Source organism: Myotis nattereri (genome assembly GCF_964212035.1).
Source record: "Myotis nattereri genome assembly, chromosome: 1".
NCBI classification, from domain to species: domain Eukaryota; kingdom Metazoa; phylum Chordata; class Mammalia; order Chiroptera; family Vespertilionidae; genus Myotis; species Myotis nattereri.
This window is the reverse complement of record NC_138075.1, coordinates 38,624,091-38,643,963: the sequence shown is the minus strand read 5'-3', so window position 1 is coordinate 38,643,963 and position 19,873 is coordinate 38,624,091. Positions and strand designations below refer to the sequence as shown.

The following is a 19,873-nucleotide window of genomic DNA, read 5'->3' as shown; positions in this document are numbered from 1 at the left end:
GGGCGTGCAAAAGGCAGCCAATCAATGATTGTCTCTCAATATTGATATTTCTATCTTTCTCTTCCTCTCTGAAATCAATAAAATATAATGTTTTAAAAATATTCTATTTGCACCGTTTAAGTCATGTATCATTTTAGTACAGAGATGTTAGTGAACATACATTGAGATATGAAAAAATTCTTCCTTTTTAGAATAAAGTATAAAGTTGGACAACACTATATTTTTAAAGTTTCAGATCAATGTAACCAAATTAAGATGAACAAAGCTAAAATGTAAAAAATACATAAACGTTCCCTCACCATCATCTGGGATGTCCAATTCAAGCTTCCTGTCCCATTCGAGGCAGTGAGAAGTTAATTTCTCAGTTTCTGACTGGAGAATATTTCTAAAATTATGACATACATTTCAGTTTTACAAATGTTTCCCACACTAGTATCTAAGCATTAGCATTATGACACTTATAAAATATTAATTTCCTAGAGGTGATTTTATGAACTGTGATATATTAAAACCCAAACAATACAAGTACACATCCTACATATATGGCCATCCTTCTGCATCTAAAACTTATGTGGATGATTACTGCCAAGAACCCACTTTTCACACTAATCTTTCTAGTTTTTTCTATTCTTATTTTTCAGAAGCTGAACAGAAAGAATCAGACATCCTATAGTTCTTAGTTCTCTGTTACCATCGATGGAATTAAGACCAATCCAACTACCAAGAGTAAGTTGAAGATAAAAACTGTTAAGTCTGGAATTTCATTGATAGGGGCTTATAGATTCTGATTATTAAACCTTGCCTGTCCAAAGGCAGTGGTTCTCAACTGGAGTCAATTTTGTATCCTCATTCCCCTTACCACCGACATCTGACAATGTCTAGAGGCATTTTTTGGGTGTGTGTGTGTGTGTGTGTGTGTGTGTGTGTGTGTGTTTAGGAGGCTTTTTTAGTTTTGGTCTTGAACTAGAGGAGTGCTACTGGCCAGGGAAGCTACAAGACATGTGTAGAGGAGCCCTCCCCATACACACACCCCGTGAGAATTATCCAGTCTAAAATGTCAACATGCCAAGGTTGAGAAACCCTGGCCTAAGGTAAATTGAATGTGACATAAAAGAAAAATTTAATTAATGAGAAAGGAGTCTTGGCTTAGATCTGACATTATTTAGTTGGCAATGTCTGGAGGCATTGCTTATCATCTCAATTGAACAACACATTGGACTAGGTCAGTGGTCGGCAAACTGCGGCTCGCGAGTCACATGCGGCTCTTTGGACCCTTGAGTGTGGCTCTTCCACAAAATACCACGTGTGGGCGCGTGTGTACAGTGCAATTGAAACTTCATGGCCCATGCGCAGAAGTCAGTATTTTGTGGAAGAGCCACACTCAAGGGGCCAAAGAGTCGCATGTGGCTCGCGAGCCGCAGTTTGCCGACCACTGGACTAGGTAATCTCTAAAATCCCTTACAATTCTAAAACCTTATATTATAAAAACAATTAAAATGGCTCTCAAACATATAAAAAAGATGACTCATTCATCATACAGAAAATGAATATTAAAACTACAGCAAGATATTATCCCTATCTATTTGATTGGCAAAGCTCAAAAATTTATTAATATTGCATTGGAAAAGGTATTAGAATTTTTCTGCTACATTCACTCAAGAATAATAGTATGTAACCACTTCCTACGTGATGTGCTGGGGGTCTTTTTCCAATTGCAGCGCTCTGATTTGTTTCCAAGGGATTTAGGTGACATGAATTCTGTTAATTTTCACTCTTCACAGTTGGAGAAACAATCCCATCTCCTGATTTAGTGGGCCAAAGAGCCTCCTACTATCTTCCACTATCCAGCTTTCATAAAGTAAACATTAACTTGGTTTCTTGGGGGGTGGGGAGTAGGAGAAAACAGAAATTCCCATACCTCGCTGGAGATAATATCAATAAAGATCTTTATGTGAAAGAACTGAAAAGCAAACAAGGTTGTTCTTTGAAGCCTTGATTGTAACAGTAATAGAGTGAACCAAACGTAAATAACCAGCAAGTAAACTGTGGTACCTCTATATACCTATTAAGAAAATTGTTGTATATCCATGTAATTGGATACTATTTGGCCATTACCAAAACACATACAAAACAACATGAGAAAGCTTTTCAGGTACTAAAATAGAATGTCTTCAATTTTATTTAGAAAATAAAATGGAAACAGAATAGTATGCTATTGTGGGTGCTCGTTTTTAGATCTTTATTGTTGAAAGTATTACATATGCCCCCTTTCCCCCTCATTGACCCCTTCTAGCCCACCCCTACTCCAGGCCCTCACCACCCCATTGTTTGTGTCCATGGGTTATGCATATATGCATGCAAGTTCTTTGATTGATCTCTTCCCACCCAGCCACCCACCCCTGCCTTCCCCCTGAGATTGGACAGTTTGTTACATGCTTCCATTATGCTATTGTTTATATGGAAGGAAGAAAAGAAGGAAGGAAGGAAGGAAGGAAGGAAGGAAGGAAGGAAGGAAGGAAGGAAGGAAGGAAGGAAGGAAGGAAGGAGAGAGAAAGGAAAAGGAAAGGAAAAGGAAAAGGAAAGGAAAGAGAAGAGAAAAGAAAAGAAAAGATGAGACGAGACGAGAAAAGAAAAGAAAAGAAAAGAAAAGAAAAGAAAAGAAAAGAAAAGAAAAGAAAAGAAAAGAAAAGAAAAGAAGATAGCACACTCTCCCTCTTGGGGGCACACCCTTGTCTTTCTGTCCCACCTCTTCTTCTCTATAGGCACGTTACCTCTGCCTTTCCTTCTCCTAAGCTCCAAGGACCCTTCTTTTGTTTCTGAAACTTGTTTCCTGAGCCTGCGCAGCCCAGCTGGCTCGCTTCTACTACCTCTTATAATTTGAAAAACAACAACAACATGTTTGTTTGTCTACATATGCATTATCCATCTCTGGAAATATTCAGAAGAAATAACACTTGCCTCCATGGAAGCTTCTAACTATGGGGTTGGGAGATAGAGTTGGGAAAGGAGACCTTTTTCTACTTTTTGAAGATCACCCAAAATCAGTTTCCCCCAAGTCATCTATTATATTAGGGTGAAAACAGTTTAATGTTGGTCTTAAATGTCTAGACATTACAAATTTCTTACAGTAGGAACAAACGGACAAACCTGAAATATGGCACATCATGCTGTGGCTGAGATAACTGATCTTCATTTATTTCAAGTGATGGAACTTCTTTTATTGAATTTTTAGTAGTATCATTTGTATTTAAGATATTTTCTACAGGTTAAAGAAAATATTACATATAAATTTCAAAGCAGCAACTCCTAAAATGACATCCCCCACAAGACAAAATTTTTTAATCCTTCAATTTTTTTCACTGTTGAATTTCAAAACTTTATTTCTGCTTCAATTTCATTGAACACATCTCTAAAGTCTTTCAATATTGTCATCTCTTCAAATTTAAGGTTACGTCCCCTCTTCTCAGTCTGTATTCCTTACATGAACTGTCCCTCTCTCCAGACCTTTGCTCTCTAACTTCTATTGACCCTGAGATCACATCCCTGAACTATATGGTGAGGAAGGCTCGAAAACAAATCTGTAGTAAATAAAAATCCAGAAAAGTAAACATTTAATTGAAATGCCACACATACCTTTATTCCAAACTGTTAGAGAATCCAGAGGATATTGTAATTTATTTGAATCTTGATGTACTGTCTTGGCAGAGTCAATTTTACATTTTTGTGCCAAGATTTCTTTTGTTGCGTCTGGAGTCTTATCACTAAAAACAATAGCAAAAATATACTTCATGAAACATGGACCCCATATTTCTGAATAAAGGATTTCAAAAGTATGTTGCTTTTTAAAAACCTGGGATAAAATGGAAGTTAGTTTCTATTTTTTTTAAAAAAAAAATGTGTCTATTCTATAAGGAAAAAATTTTAAAGATCATAGTGAGAATGTTCATCTTTACTAAATGTAATGAGATCCAAAGATTCTGAGGATCTCTTAATAGAACATAAGCACTTAGTAGTCTTGGATGCTGCTGGGCAGTTTCTAGTAAATTTGCTGCCAGCCAGTCTTTGCAAAACAACCTTGTCCTTTCTTTTAAAGATTCCAACTCATTTCCTCCCACCCATCCCTTTACAAGTTAAGCATTTTTGTCTCTATAGTTTTTCTAAAGTAATAAAATACACAAACAAAAACCCAAACGATGTCTAAACTACAGTATTATAGCAGTTTCTTCTTTCTAAAAATTTATTTATAAGTATTATAATAAAGTCACTTATTAAATGCAAAAAGCTACAAATTATATCATAAAAATGATAACACATAGGAAATATCAAAACTGTCAAACATTATTGTAGCCTTCTGAAGAATTTTTTAAGAGACCAAATTTTCATGATTTGTAATTACATCAATTACTAACTAAATAACAACTTTAAAAAGCACAAGACAAATCCAAGAAAGGTATTTGTTATCTATCTTTGCAAGGAATCCACTATTAATATTACATTCTTACACTTCTGTTTTTAAAGGGGTCCAGGTGAAACTGGGTGTCAAAAAAGCATTGGCGCTTCTTGGAGTCATAGGTGTGACTTGATAGGTCTTCAGACCATCCAGTGGCTGAAACATAAAATCTTTAGGTGCGAAGGAATTCTTTCCTTTCATTTTTACAGTATTTGTGTTAGGTAAGTTTTCCATTTTTGATAAGACTCCATCATTTGTTGCACTGGTTTGTGAATCCAAATTATCTTCTTCACTATCAACTTGAAAAGAAATTACCTAGATGTGAATAAACAAAATAAAGTGAGAATTTGTCTTCTGAGGATATATTTGGCCAATTTTTATAGGCCTAAAAATGTGAAAGTTGAGATATATGTGCCATGTACATAATTTAAGAGAGAAAAATAAATACCTCTAAATATATACAAAGAATCAGAGAATCAGCTACACTAAACCACTGCTATGATCCAGAAAGAGAGAGAACCAATCCTATCAAAAGAACTAAATAATAAGTTTTAGGTATTACAACAAATTGAAATGTATGAAAACTAAGGAGGAAAAATTTACTCACCTAACAAACACATATCTTTTTATTTTAATTATAGTGATAATTACAATGGTGTGAGAATCATAAATCCAAAATTTATCGGATGACTGCTATTGTCAAGGACCAAATCCTTTATCACATGAACAAAAATATTTTTCAATGTGACACAGTAAGATTAACCATATAAAATGTGAAGCATATTTTCGTTTTCAAGTCAATTTAAATGCTACTTGATTTTTTTACTGGAAATATAATTGACATTTAATATTATACTAGTTTCAGGTATACAGCATAATCCTATCTAATAAAAGAGAAACATGGTAATTAGCCATACGTCCGCTACCCTTCCCATTGGCTAATCAGGGTGATATGCAAATTAACTGCCAACCAAGATGGCGGCCGGCAGCCAGGCAGCTTGAAGCGAACATGAGGCTTGCTTGCTTCAGTGACGGAGGACTCCAACGTTCCCCGCCTGCCGCTGCCGGCCTCTGAGCTTGCAGTTTGAAACATTGTTACAAATATAGAAGCTAAACAAAACCCCAGAAACCTGTTTTCAGCCAGCCAGGATCTCAGAGCTGGAGTTGAAACAGTGTTTCGATTATAGAACCCAAACAAACCAGATACCTGCTTTCAGCAGCGGAAGGCCTAAGAGCTGGAGCCAAGCCTCAGAGCTAAAGCTGGCCCAGAATAAAAAAAGAAAAAGAAAAAAAGGAGCGGTTGGGAGCTTCAGTCACCCGCCAGCCTGAAAACAGCCCTCAGCCCCTTACCCAGGCTGGCCAGGCACCCAAGCAGGACCCCCACCCTGATCCAGGACATCCTTCAGGGCAAACCTACGAGGCCCCACCCGTGCACCAGGCCTCTATCCTATATAGTAAAAGGGTAATATGCTCCCAGCACCGGGATCAGCGGAGCCACGATGCCTTCCAGCACCGGGATCAGCGTGATAGGGGGCAGCGCCCAAACCCCCTGATCGCCCTGCGGCTCTGTGTGTGACAGGCTGCAGCGCCCCAACCCCCCACCCCCCCACCCCACGGGCCCTGCTCTGTGTGTGACGGGGTAGAGCCATAACCTCCCCATTGGCCCTGCCCTGTGAGAGTGGCGGCGCCCCAACCCCCTGATCGGCCCTGCTCTGTGGGTGATAGAGGGCGGCACCCCAACCCCCCCTCCACAGGCCCTGCTCTGTGTGTGATGGGGTAGAGCCATAACCTCCCCATCGGCCCTGCCCTGAGTGTGACAGTGGCGGCGCCCCAACCCCCTGATCGGCCCTGCTCTGTGCGTGACAGGGGGCAGTGCCCCAACCCCGATTGGCCCTGCTCTGTGCATGACAGGGGGTGGTGCCGCAACCTCCCCATCAACCCTGCCTTGAGTGTGACAGGGGGCAGTGCCCCAACCCTCCCATCGGCCCTACCCTGAGTGTGACTGAGGGTGGCATCGCAACCTCCCAATCCGCCCTGCTCTGTGCATGACAGGGGGCGGCGCCCCAACTCCCCAATCGGCCCTGTTCTGAGCCCGACCAGGGGCTGCACCTAGGGATTGGGCCTGCCCTCTGCCACCCGGGAGCAGGCCTAAACCAGCAGGTCGTTATCTCCCGAGGGATCCCAGACTGCGAGAGGGCACAGACCAGGCTGAGGGACGCCCCCCCCCCCCCAGTGCACAAATTTTTGTGCACCGGGCCTCTAGTGATTCTATATTTGTGTATTTTGCAAAATAATCACCACACATAGTTACAATTTTTTTTGTGTGTGATGAGAACTTTTAAGATCTACTGCCTTGGTAATTTTCAAATATATAATGCAGTATAATCTATATATATAAAAGCCTAAGTGACTGTTCGACCGGTAGCTATGACATGCACTGACCACCAGGGGGCAGACGCTCAATGCACAGGCATGGAAATATGGAACATACTGATGAATCTCAGAGGGAAGCGTGGGGGAGAGGGGAAGGCGGAAAGAGATTAACTGAAGATCTTATATTCATACTAGAGGCCTGGTGCACAGATTCGTGCACTGGTAGGGTCCCTTGGCCTGGCCTGCGGGGACCGGGCCAAAACTGGCAGTCCAACACCCACCAGGACTTACTTATTTTATAACTAGAAGTTTATGCCTTTGACCACTTTTACTCAGCCACTTAAACATAATTTTTAGAGGTTTCTATGTGTCTGATGCTTAATGAATTATGAACTGAAACCAGAGTATTTCAATCTGGACACGAGTTTAAGGGTAACAATGTCCCTGAGGCCAGCATGAGAATGAAAGTAAAAACGAGTGATATACAAATCATGTATCATAGAAATGTACACTTGAAACCTATATAATCTTATTAACCAATGTCACCCCAATACATTTCAATTAAAAAAAAATAGACAATAACAAAAGAAAATGAGTGAATTTGAAGGGAGGAGCTCTGAGGTATAGCTGCTTGTCTGTGAAAATTCACCCTATATTGCCTTCCTGGAGGATCTGTTTGATTTTCAGTAGAATCTAGTCAGATTTTTATACTTTGACATAACATGTTTTTGTTTTGTCTTTAAGGTTATGGAATTGTAGTATGGATTATAAACCAAGGGATTGGTCTTCAAAACTGTGGCTGTTTTTGAAAACTCTACTAGGCCCTATGCTAGATGTTACCAGAAATGTTAGTTTATTTAATTCTTCATACTAGTCTATGTAGGTATTACATGTTAGACATGGGAAAACAAATGCATATCTTGTCCAAGGTTATATAATTAATTAATTGGGGAATGGAGACAATATTCAAATTCAGGCCTAATTAAATCCAAAGTCAATGCATTACACCCTTCCCCATCAAAGCTAATTCTCATAAAAAGGTTTCTGTCAACTGTGTTCTTATTATTTATTATTTTTTTTCTATATCCGGTTAACCAAATTATGTTTTTTCTACCTATAAATATCTGAAGATAAGATACCTGAAAACAACAATAAATCCTTTTATGCTTCTTAATGATTCAAAAGTTTTTAAAACTCATGTAGATTAACTTCTTGAGCAGTTCTCTATGTTTAATTTCAACCTCATGAAAGCAGCAATAAGGTTTCCAAAGTATCTAGAAAAAAATATGTTTATAGATTACCTTGTCAGGTTTAGTTTCTACATTTTTCGCAGGCCTTCCTTGATTTGTTGCTTTTCTTTCTGCTTCATTATCTAAAATAAAAACAAAATAAGTCATCCATTTTGACTAGACAGAAAATGCTGCATTAAAAGCACTAGGGCCCAGCCAGCGTAGCTCAGTGGTTGAGTGTTGACCTATAAACTAGGAGGTCACAGTTCGATTCCAGAGCATATGCCCAGGTTGTGGCCTTGATCCCCCGTAGGGAGCGTGCAGGAGGCAGCTAATCAATGATTCTTTCTCATCATTAATGTTTCTATCCCTCTCTCCCTCTCCCTTTCTCTCCGAAATCCATAAAAATATATATTTTTAAAAATCAGTAGGTAATTTGGGAAAGGAAACAAACAAACAAAAAAGGCAACAATAGGAATGTATATCTTAAAGAATTGTATGATTAAAAGTCTTATTATAAAATCAGATAAAAACAAATTAAATTTCATGCTAAGTATAGGCCATCTGTTTTAAAAAACAAAACAAGCCCTAGTTGGTTTGGCTCAGTTGACAGAGCATCAGCCTGCAGACTGAAGGGTCCCAGGTTTGATTCAGGTCAGGGGACATGCCTCGGGTTGTGGGTTCGATACCCAGTAGGCGGCATGCAGGAGGCAGCTAATCAATGATTCTTTCTCATCATTAATGTTTCCATCTCTCCCTCTCCCTTCCTCTCTGAAATCAATAAAAAAAATATATATTTTTAAAAAGGTGTTAAGGTACTTTACCTTTTGCCTCTGAATATCAAATATATATGGTAGAAAATTAGGAAAATTTTAAAAAGCACAAAACAACAATAAAAAATAATCACCCAACATTGTATTAGTAATAATCACTGTTGACACCTCAGGGTACATTTTTCCAGTTGTTTGTCATGTTCACATATTCACACACGTTTTAGAACTGTGCTCATCCGGTTCACCTTTTGACCTGTTTTTCTTTCCCCACTTAATATACCATGAACCATGTTATTAAGCGTTTTTTCACAACATTGTTCTTAAATGTTACACCACCCCATTATCCAAATGGATGGACTGTAATTTATTGGGGCTATTAATTCTTCACTTTGAAGCACTTATACCAACTGAGGATTCCCATGTTCAAGCTCCCACTGCTAACTGGATGTTGGGGCATAGAACCTATCTTCAGGGAACTGGAATCTCTCATTTCCTCCTCTCCTATTCAAGGAAGTACATAATGAATACCTCAAGGACCAAAACATTCTAGTTTAGTCATTGATCAAGAAGTCGTTCTTACCATTAGTAGCTCTTGTCACTGGCTTTCTTGTAGTAGATGAGACAGTTCTGGCCATCTGCTTTGCTGCTAGAGTAGCTGATCGAGTCATTCTTATTGATGTGGGCATTTCAGGCTGGTCAACTATGGGGAAAAATAATCAAATCAAATTCTTTTTATAATTACTAAATTATTGTTATGACAACATCAGAGCTTATAATTGCTAATATTCCTACCTTTTTTCTCTTTATTCAACACTTTCTTTTCAGAAGTTTGTCTTTGACCAGGTCGAGTTGCTTGAACATCATTCCCAATAGTAATCTATTTAAAAGATTAGGAGCTATGTGATTTAATTGCATAATAAGTCAAACCACCACATTTCTAATCTGTAAATTGACCCCCTCATCTGAAATATGATTATAGTAAATAACCCAGCAAAATATCCACTACCTCAAATAAAATGGGATAAAAAAAGTTTTCCATTATAAATTTTCTTACCACCTTTTTTTAGATTCCTAGAATTTAGAAAATGCTAATTTTCTAAATTCTAAATGCAACCAAAGCTATTAAAAAGGACTATAATCACCTAAGAGTCCTTAAACATACCAGGCATGTCTTCACTTCAGGACTTGTGAATTTTGTCTAGAAAATCATTCTCCCTGATAGAAAACTCTTTGCTATAGTTCACTCTTCTATTTCCTTAAAGACTTTATTAAAAATGCCACCATCTCAGTAAGGCCCAGTCAAAATTCTACCTAATTCACTAACCACCATCTCCCTTCTTTTTTTATTCCATCTGACATAATATGTACTTATTTTCTTATTGCCTATATCAGATAAAAACAGAGAATTATTTTGTTCCCTATTATATCCTACCTAGAGCCGCCCTAGAAGAACATGGTAGTGACTCAAAATGTATTAGATACATGAAAGTTAGCTTCCTCACCTGACAAAGAGGCATGCAACTTCCCCCTTCCCCACTTTACTTTTAGTAATCTTCCTAGTAACTTTATCCATCACAGTGTTTTGAAAATTCATAATTTATAACACCCCCCCTATATGCTATATATTCCTATCTGCCTTTTATGGTGTCATGGACTGCATAATAGAAGACCAGTAAACTAACAAACAAAAAAAGAGTGTGACTCAAAGACAAAGTTTGGTATAGATCTCATAAGGGATGTCTGGGCAAAGACTACTTTTTAAAAATTTTTTTATTGATTTCAGAGAGGAAGGGTGAGGGAGTGAGAGATAGAAACATCAATGATGACAGAGAATCATTGATTGGCTGCCTCCTGCACACCCCACACTGGGTGGGCAAAGACTATTTTAAGAGAATATTTCCTTAGCATTTAGTAAAAACTCCTCTATGTCACCATACTAATAACAGTGATTCTGAGACTATTAACTCTAGTAAAATAATCACTATACTTGAAGCTGGAAAATATCTATTATCAACTATACCTTAGTTTGCTCCATTTGGTCTTTGGTCTTTGACCTTGTCATCCGTACAAAAGATGAAACAGCCTTAAAACGATCAAAACAAGATTAAAAATTTTAAAAATGAACTTGCAAAATTACCTCCATGTCTCATTATGAAATAAAGTTCTCATTTTAAAGTTAAACTTTATCTGTAGTCATTTATGTCAAAAAGATACTTGCTAATATAAATTACTATTTTTTTTCTGGTTCTGACCTGATTTAAGTTATCTTTAAGTTAATTCAACCTGCCACATTTTAATGTACAGGACAATGCTTCAACCAACTGAGCCACACTGGCCAGGGCTCTTCCTGCATTATTGATTTTTTTAAAAATATATATTTTTATTGATTTCAGAGAGGAAGGAGGAGGGAGACATAGAAACATTAATCATTGACTGGCTACCTCCTGCACACCCTCTCCTGGTGATCAAGCCCAAAACCTGGGCATGTGCCCTGATTGGAAATCAAATTGTGACCTCTTGATTCATAGGTAGATGCTCAACCACAGGGCCACACCCGCTGGGCCTGCATTATTAATTAGATAATGGTACAACCTCACTTAAAAGCCTCCCTGACTCTCCATATCTCACAGGATAAATGCCAAGTCCTCTGGCATAGCATTCACTGTCTAGCCTGGGTCTACTTGCTTTCCTTGTTTTATCCTATTGCAATCTACCTACAGTTACAATGAGAGACCTGATTTTCATCTTTTGAGCTACTATTGTCAATCCCACCTCCTAGCAATTAGTTGAGTGAATAAAGGGACTAAGGGGAATGGGTAATTTTAGTCATTTAATCTCTTAAAATAATTGTTTCTCAGCCTTTTGGCTAAAATCGAGTATAATCTCTTAAAGAAAAAGGAACTATTCCTCTATATCTACTTAGGATACTAAATTTACCTTTATTGGCTCAGCTTTCGTTGTATTCCGGTTTGAAAAAAGAAATGAAGGCACATCAGGTCTATAAAGACCCACTTTAAACACTCCTCGTTTAGCTTTCTCTCTTTGCTCTTTCAATTTTTGAAGTTGCTTTTCTTCTTTGTATTTCTGGAGCATTTGTTTCCGTTGCTCATGTAGAAGAGTTTTCACTGACTCTAAGCAGGAATAACAAACAACCAAACACAATATATAAAAAATTTCAGATCAAGAGTTATGCAAATGTCAAAAAAATCATTTTGTCTAACCTCAACAGCAACTAAGAAATGCTTTGAGAAACTTCTTAACTCCTTAGCACTCTAATCATTTCAATCCCTATTCTTTTAAAATTTCAATTTCTTTTGCTTTTAATTGTTCCAATATTTATTAACTGCTTACTTTGTACCAGACATGTATTACTACCCTTTTCACTTAATTAAATTCTATGACAGTCAGAGTCTAAGCTGACCTCCCGTGATTCTAACCACCTGGCGAAGTCATGCCCCTGTGTGTCGTCCCCTCCATCAATGAATAGGGCTTTAACAAAAAGAGTACTATGGAAAAGGAGTATGACTTCCAAGACTAGATCATGAAAGACATTCCAGTTTTTGTCTTGCTCTCTCTTGGATCACTTGCTTTGGGGGAAGCCAGTGGCTATGTGGAGCCAGAAAGAGAATTAGGCAGCCCTATGGAGATGTCTACCTGACAAAAAACTAAGGCTGCCTGCCAAAAGCTAGCGTCAACTTGCCAGTCTGTGAGTTATCTTAGAAGCAGACCCTCCAGTCTTAGTCAAGCCTTCAGATGCACTACTGGATGACATCTTGACTGCAACCTCCAGAACTACCATACCCGACTGAGCTGCCCCTAAATTCCTGACCCACAAAAATTGTGTGAAATAATGTTCTTTTTGTTTTTAAGCCACTAAGTTTTGGGGTAACTAATAGAATGTTTTCTTTTAAAAAAAAAATATTTTTATTGATTTCAGAGAGGAAGGGAGAGGGAGAGAGAGAGAGAGAAACATCAATAATGACAGAGAATCATTGATCGGCTACCTCCTGCACGATCTCCTTGGGATCAAGCCCACAACCCTGGCATGTACCCTTGAACAGAATCAAACCCGGGAACCTTCAGTCTGCAGGCCGATGCTCAATCCACTGAGCAAAACCAGATAGGGCTACAATTTTTTCCTTTGATATTAAAACTACTTGTCAGTTTCTCTAGCTCCCACTTATTATTCTTTTTTCTTTACTTTATTGATTAAGGTATTACATATGTGTCCTTATCCCCCTATTACCCCCCACCCCCCACACTTGCCTTCACGCCTCTAGTGTCTGTGTCCATTGGTTAGGCTTATATGCATGCATACAAGTCCTTTGGTTGATCTCTCCCCCTAACCCCACCCTCCCCTACCTTCCCTCTGAGGTTTGACGATCTGATCAATGCTTCTCTGTCTCTGGATCTGTTTTTGTTCATCAGTTTATGTTGTTCATTATATTCCACAAATGAGTGAGATCGTGTGATATTTATCTTTCTCTGGCTGGCTTAGCATAATGCTCTCCAGTTCCATCCATGCTGTTGCAAATGGTAAGAATTCCTTCTTTTTTACTGCAGCGTAGTTTTCCATTGTGTAGATGTACCACTGTTTTTTAATCCACTCATCTGCTGATGGGCACTTAGGCTGTTTCCAAATCTTAGCTATGGTAAATTGTGCTGCTGTGAACATAGAAGTGCATATATCCTTTCTGATTGGTGTTTCTAGTTTCTTGGAATATATTCCTAGAAGTGGGATCACTGGTTCAAACGGGACTACCATTTTTAGTGTTTTGAGGAAACTCCATACTGTTCTCCACAGTGGCTGCACCAGTCTGCATTCCCACCAGCAGTGCACGAGGGTTCCTTTTTCTCCGAATCCTCGCCAACAACTGTCTTTTGTTGATTTGTTGATGATAGCCATTCTGACAGGTGTGAGATGGTACCGCATTGTCGTTTTGATTTGCATCTCTTGGATGATTAGTGACTTTGAGTATGTTTTCATATGTCTCTTGGCCTTCCTTATGTCCTCTTTCAAAAAGTATCTATTTACGTCCATTGCCCATTTTTTGACTGGGTTATTTATCTTCCATTTGTTAAGTTGTATGAGTTATCCCACTTATTATTCTTAACTTAAGGTATTCTCATGTTTATTTAAACTGGTTTGAAAAATATGTATGGCTACTATGTGCCAGACATTTTTAGGCAGTAAGGATAAGAAAGAGAATTTCTGCCCTTGAAGGGCTCACACAGTATTGTAGGGAGATGAACACAGTTTCAATTTTGCTTAGCACAGATCAAATAGTAGGAGAATACACACTCAACAGAGACTTGGTACAAACCTGTCTGGGGAGATCAGGAAAGGTTTCTCAGAAGACAGATAATCTGAGAAGGGTTCTAAAGGATGAGTATATGTTTGCCACTGGCTAAAGGTTAAAAAAATTCCAGGAAGATACCTGCACAACTCAGTAAATTTACTTTTTCAAAAGCATATATTTAAATGGGTGAATTTTATGCTGGAAATTAGACCTCAATAAAGTTGCTCTAAAAAGATAATCCAGGCAGAGAATAGAATGTGCAAAAGATGATGAAGTGGTAAATCAACAAAAAAAAAACCCTATATCCTCAACTTCTCTGATTGTTCCCTTCATCTTTTGATCTCAGTAAAACTGGCTCTCCCTTGAAGACCCTGCTTCCCTAGCTGTCCTCTCCAGGGTTTGACTGTTTTTTTCTCCCACACTGGTAATATCATTGGGCCTAAGAGGGAGGTGTCTCATCACTGCTCCCCACTATTTCTTCCCTAAAAGATCCCAGCTTCACATTTCATGTCATCAGATCATACTATCAAGTACCACAATAAGTCATCTATAGACCCCAGGTTTCACCCTTGTTCCTCAAAAGCGTTAGCTCCTAGTTCACTGTCACTGCCTCCATCACTATTCTTGTACAAATCCTGATGACCCTTCCAGTACTCTGGCCTCTCAATTCTTAGGCTTCCTTTCCTCCAAGGATCTTGCTTCTACTATACCTCAGCTACCCATTCCCATGGTCACATCCACACCAGTATTTCACTGGAATGTAGCTCCTAGTGCCTGCTATATAAACACAACTAAATAGAAGTCCAGCGACTCCTTCTGGTTAAATGCAAAAGTTACTTCCCAGTTCTCTTTCTCTCTATAGCATCCCTTGCCTTTTAAGACACTCTATTATTATTTGTTGAGATCATTTCTTTTTTTATCGGTTGTTTTTTTTTCCTTCCTGATGACCCTTTTAGGCAAACTGCATGGAAGAATTCTTTGTCCTTCTAAGAAATGTTTTCATTGGCAAAGTATCTCATTTCATAGATTCTCCAATCAGTTCTATTTTATGTTCCTTTTCAATTTATCTTGTCAACACTTATCTTACCCAAGCTCCTGAAATAAGAACTTTAGAATTCCTATAAGGCAATATAGAAAATAAAGTGTTATAATATTCCATAGGTGAATGGCTCCAACCTAGCTAAAATAGCTTTAGCCTAGCCTTTACCTTAAACAGACAGAAAACATCAAGTTATTCAAAATCCTATCTAATAATAGAGAAACATGGTAATTAACCATAACTTCTCTACCCTTCCCATTAGCTAATCAGGGCGATATGCAAATTAACTGCCAATCAAGATGGCGGCCGGCAGGCAGGCAGCTGAAGCGAACAGGAGGCTTGCTTGCTCCAGTGATGGAGGAAGCCAACGTTCCTCGCATGACGATGCCGGCCTCTGAGCTTGCACTCTAAGAAACAATGTTGCAATTATAGAAGCTAAACAATCCCCAGAAACCTGCTTTCAGCTGTCAGAGCTGGAGCGAGCAGGACCGCAACAGTGTTATAATTATAGAACCCAAACAAACCCAGATCCCTGCTTTCAGCAGCTGAGGTCTCAGAGCTGGAGCTGAGGCTCAGAGCTGAAGCTGGCTCTCAGCTCCAGTGACAGCCATAGAGGGTAAATAAATCCCAGAATTAAAAAAAAAAAAAAAAAAGGAGAGGTTGGGAGCTTCAGTCACCCGCCAGCCTGAAAACGGCCCTCAGCCCCTCACCCAGACTGGCCAGGCACCCCAGTGGGGACCCCCACCCTGAAGGGTGTGTGACCAGCTGCAAACAGCCATCAGCCCCTCATCCAGGCTGGCCAGGCACCCAAGCAGGACCCCCACCCTGATCCGGGACACCCTTCAGGGCAAACCAGCCGGCCCCCACCCTTGCACCAGGCCTCTATCCTATATAGTAAAAGGGTAATATGCAAATTGACCCTAACAGCAGAACGACTGGGAATGGCTGATCACTATGACACACACTGACCACCAGGGGACAGACGCTCAATGCAGGAACTGCCCTCTGGTGGTCAGGGCACTCTCACATGGGAGGAGCTCTGCTCAGCCACAAGCCAGGCTGATGGCTGCCAGTACAGCGGTGGTGGTGGGAGCCTCTCCTGCCTCCTCAGCAGCGCTAAGGATATCCGACTGCAGTTTAGGCCTGCTCCCCGCTGGCAAGTAGACATCCCCTAAGGGCTGCCGGGCTGCCAGGGGGATGTCTGATTGCCATCTTAGGCCCAATCCCCCGGGGAGCAGGCCTAAGCCAACAGGTGGTCATCCCCTGAGGGGTCCCAGACTGCGAGAGGGCACAGGCCGGGCTGAGGGGCCCCCCCTCCCCCCTGAGTGCACAAATTTTTGTGCACCAGGCCTCTAGTGGAATTATAAAACTCCATTCTTCTGGTCAGGGATTTTTTTAACCTCAGTTAGTAAATCAATTTCTCTTCACTCTCCAAAGCACTTAAAATTACAATAAACCTTTACTTACTTGTCTTGACACTGGCCTTTTCTGGAACAAGCTCTTGGGATGTCTCGTCTAATTCAAGAAGACATCTACCTTCTAAGGTTGGAATGTTGACATCTTTCAAGCCAAAGTGTCTATTTCGTTCATATTCCTTATGTCTGTGTTCTTTTTGAGACAGAGATTTCCTATGAGCAATTTTAGTTCTAATCATGTCAGTACTCAAATCCTTTCTGCGTCGACTGGCAAAATGTGATGAAGACATCCTGTCAGGAGACAGACCAACTCACATGGTTTTTCATTTTATTACATAAAAAATTAAGATTCCAGTTCACCTCCTGTCCCAACCTCAGAGCCTTCTGAAATAAAAATGTTCAAATACAAAATGGAATGTGACACTGAAGAGTGGGAAGGAGGTCATCAAAAGATAAGACGGTATGACCTATTCTGGGGTTCTAAATAGGACCTTGTTTGTCAGATAAAGTGAAGCTCAGGAAGCTACAGTCCATAATAATACAGGATAGTTTCTTAACCATCCCCTAGTGATGAATGCAGGCAACCTGCTATATTTTTCTCAAGCCAAAAACCAAACCAAAACAAACAAAAAAACATATGAGATGCCTAGTAGACAAGTAAGGATGATAAATAGGCACTCAATATATGAGATTAAGAAAAAGAAGGGTTTTCAGAAGAATTACCAGGGTGCCATGGAAGGATAATCAAATCAGTCTGCCCTGGGGGAGAGGGGGGGCAGAATAAAATTATTTTCGGCCATATGAGACATTATATAGTTTAGTTGGCATATGCCCGTTTCATAGAAGTATCCTTGGAGAATGTATTCAAGCAATACAAGGGAAAAGAACAAGAAAGAGGATGCCATGGGTTCCAAGAAACCATGGATCGAACTGACAAAAAGAATACAGGAAAGTGGAAAGTCTAAGGGAGTTATCTGCGCGTCTGGTATAGCAAACAACCAAGACAAACTGGAGAAAAAGGACTGGCTTTCCAGAGAAAATTATTGCCAGCTTAAAGGAAAAAGGGGGTGGGGAAAAGAGGGAGGGTCTGCAATCAGGAAATTTTAAAAGTTATAAGTACACTATGTTCTTCAACAATAATAACTAAGGAAGTCCATTAGAAAACTCCAAATAAAAGAAAAATCCGCACAAGAAATGCAACAAATTCAAATGTTACATTATTTTTAAGCAATCAACAAGAGTATAAAAAATGAGAATTCTTCTAACCTGGATGCTAATAACATTCTCCTGTAGGAGCCTAGGGGAAGTAACAAAGGGCTGTGCTTTTCATCAAGAACTCTCCCTATATGATGTGCCACCTCCCACAAGCATTACTTTGCTAAATATTAATAAAACTTATACATTAGTTATTTTGAAATACAACGTAGCACTATACACACACCGAGAGAGAGAACTAGTACTAATGGCATATTTAATTATCTCCTAAACCCTAAAGGGTAGTTAGATATTCTCGCCATTATACAAATGAGGTAAATTAACTGCCCGCGTGAGCACAGCTAAAAAGTGCTGCAGCTGGGATCCCAAGGCGGGCAATCCGCTCTTCACAAACATGTAAACCCTCTTCTCGGGCTGCCTGGAGCTCCTTCCAGCTCAGAGTCTGCAATGCCTTATTCTGGCTTGCCTACACGTTCTCGAGCCGGGTGTTTACAGTCGCCCCAGGATGGAGAGGAGCTGCTGAAATTTGCTGTCAGAGCCAAGGATGCTAAGTATCCACCCGCTCCACAGGCCGATTACGCCCCGGTGGGGAAACGCTCACAGCGACCTAGATCGAGGCGACAAATATTTAATCCGGAGGACTGTGTTTTCAGCTTCGGGAAGGACAGGGAACGTGGTCCCAGCGGACCCTCCCCCGAACGCGGCGCGTCCAGCTCGCAGCTGCAGGTCCTCACATCCTTCTAGAAGGAAGCAGGCCAGCGCTCTCCCTCCGGCACCCCAGCACCCACCTACCTGAGGCAGGTCTAGCGTGAAACCTCAAGCAAAGAGCAAAGAACTCTCTTGGTCTGGAAACCAACGCTGCTCCTAAAGCAGGAACGTCTACACCACGGGCCCCCGCTAAATTCAAACTTCCCACACCCAGCCTCTGATTGGAGGGATTTTAACCAACACTTCCGGGAAGTATGCCCGCCTCTTCCCTTCGAAGAAGCTTGCGATTGGTCTGCTCCTTGCGATATTTGAATTGATTGAAAGGCGAACGGACCGTTCAGATGGGTGTGAGCGGGACCGATGGGCGGGTCCGCGGCGCGCTGTTGTTGACAGGTCCGCCACGCGCTGCGGACTCGGGGCGGGGCAGTGGGGAAGGGAGCGGGAACCCGGGCTGGTGCGGCCAGGTTTGAATCCGCCCCGACCGCCCAGGGGCCCGCGGGTAGCCCAGAAAAGACGCAGGAGCTCTGACGGAGAGGGCACTCCGAAAGTTTGCAGGGATTTTTAATGACCTTATTTGGTTGCATAAGTCCAGCAGAGCTTACTGGACTGTTTCTTTTTTTTAATCTTTATTGTTGAAAGTATTACATAGGTCTTCCCTCCCCCCGCCCCCATTAACCTCTTCCAGTCCCGCCTGTGCTTCCCCACCCTCTCCCAGTCCCTCACCACCCCATTGTCTGTGTCCACGGGTTATGCATATACTGTATGCATATAAGTTCATTGGTTGATCTCTTCCCACCCCCTCCCCTGCCTTCCCTCAGTCTGTTTTAAAAAGGGCTTCCCATACCAAATTTCTCCTTACATGGCTAAGTGTTACTTTTTTACCCCCATTTTTTTTTTTATTGAGGTAAAATTTAAATAGCGGAAAAGCATAGTTTTTAAATATACGATTTGATCAGTTTTGCTAAATGGAAACAGCTGTGTGACTGCCACCCAATCAGGATATAGAGCAATTCCATCGCCCAACAGTTCCCTTACACCCCTTTCCAATATGCCTTAAGCAACCATTCCTCTGATTTCTATCGTCTCAAAAATAAAGGTGGTAGGTACTCATTAGTATCTGTCTTTTTTCTCACAGCATATTGTTTTTAAGACTCATCCCTACTGTTGCATGAAGCAGCAGTTATTTGATGAAAAGTATTCTGTTGAATACTTTATCCGTTCACCTGATGATGGACATTTGGATTGTTCCAGCTTTTAGCTATTATGAATCAAGTTGCTGTAAATATTCTTGTAGGCATGTTTTATTTATCTTGGAGAAATATAGATGTGGAATTTCTGGGTCATTCTGTATATGCTTAACTTTATATAAGA

The 19,873-nt window shown here is 40.3% G+C and overlaps 1 protein-coding gene across 1 annotated transcript in view; it reads right to left on the bottom strand.

Moving 5' to 3' along the window:
* The window catches only part of DLGAP5 (DLG associated protein 5), a 40,651-nt gene extending 21,931 nt beyond the window's left edge, over positions 1-18,720 (bottom strand). The window contains exons 1-11 of the mRNA XM_081112029.1: positions 18,587-18,720; positions 16,632-16,870; positions 11,763-11,956; positions 10,846-10,908; positions 9,618-9,702; positions 9,406-9,525; positions 8,125-8,195; positions 4,503-4,765; positions 3,634-3,761; positions 3,148-3,259; positions 300-385 (exon numbers count right to left, since the gene is read on the bottom strand). Coding sequence (XP_080968155.1) covers positions 300-385; positions 3,148-3,259; positions 3,634-3,761; positions 4,503-4,765; positions 8,125-8,195; positions 9,406-9,525; positions 9,618-9,702; positions 10,846-10,908; positions 11,763-11,956; positions 16,632-16,869 — 1,360 coding nt within the window. The 5' untranslated portion in view covers position 16,870; positions 18,587-18,720. The remainder of the gene's footprint in view (positions 1-299; positions 386-3,147; positions 3,260-3,633; positions 3,762-4,502; positions 4,766-8,124; positions 8,196-9,405; positions 9,526-9,617; positions 9,703-10,845; positions 10,909-11,762; positions 11,957-16,631; positions 16,871-18,586) is intronic.
* Between the last annotated feature and the right edge of the window lie 1,153 nt (positions 18,721-19,873).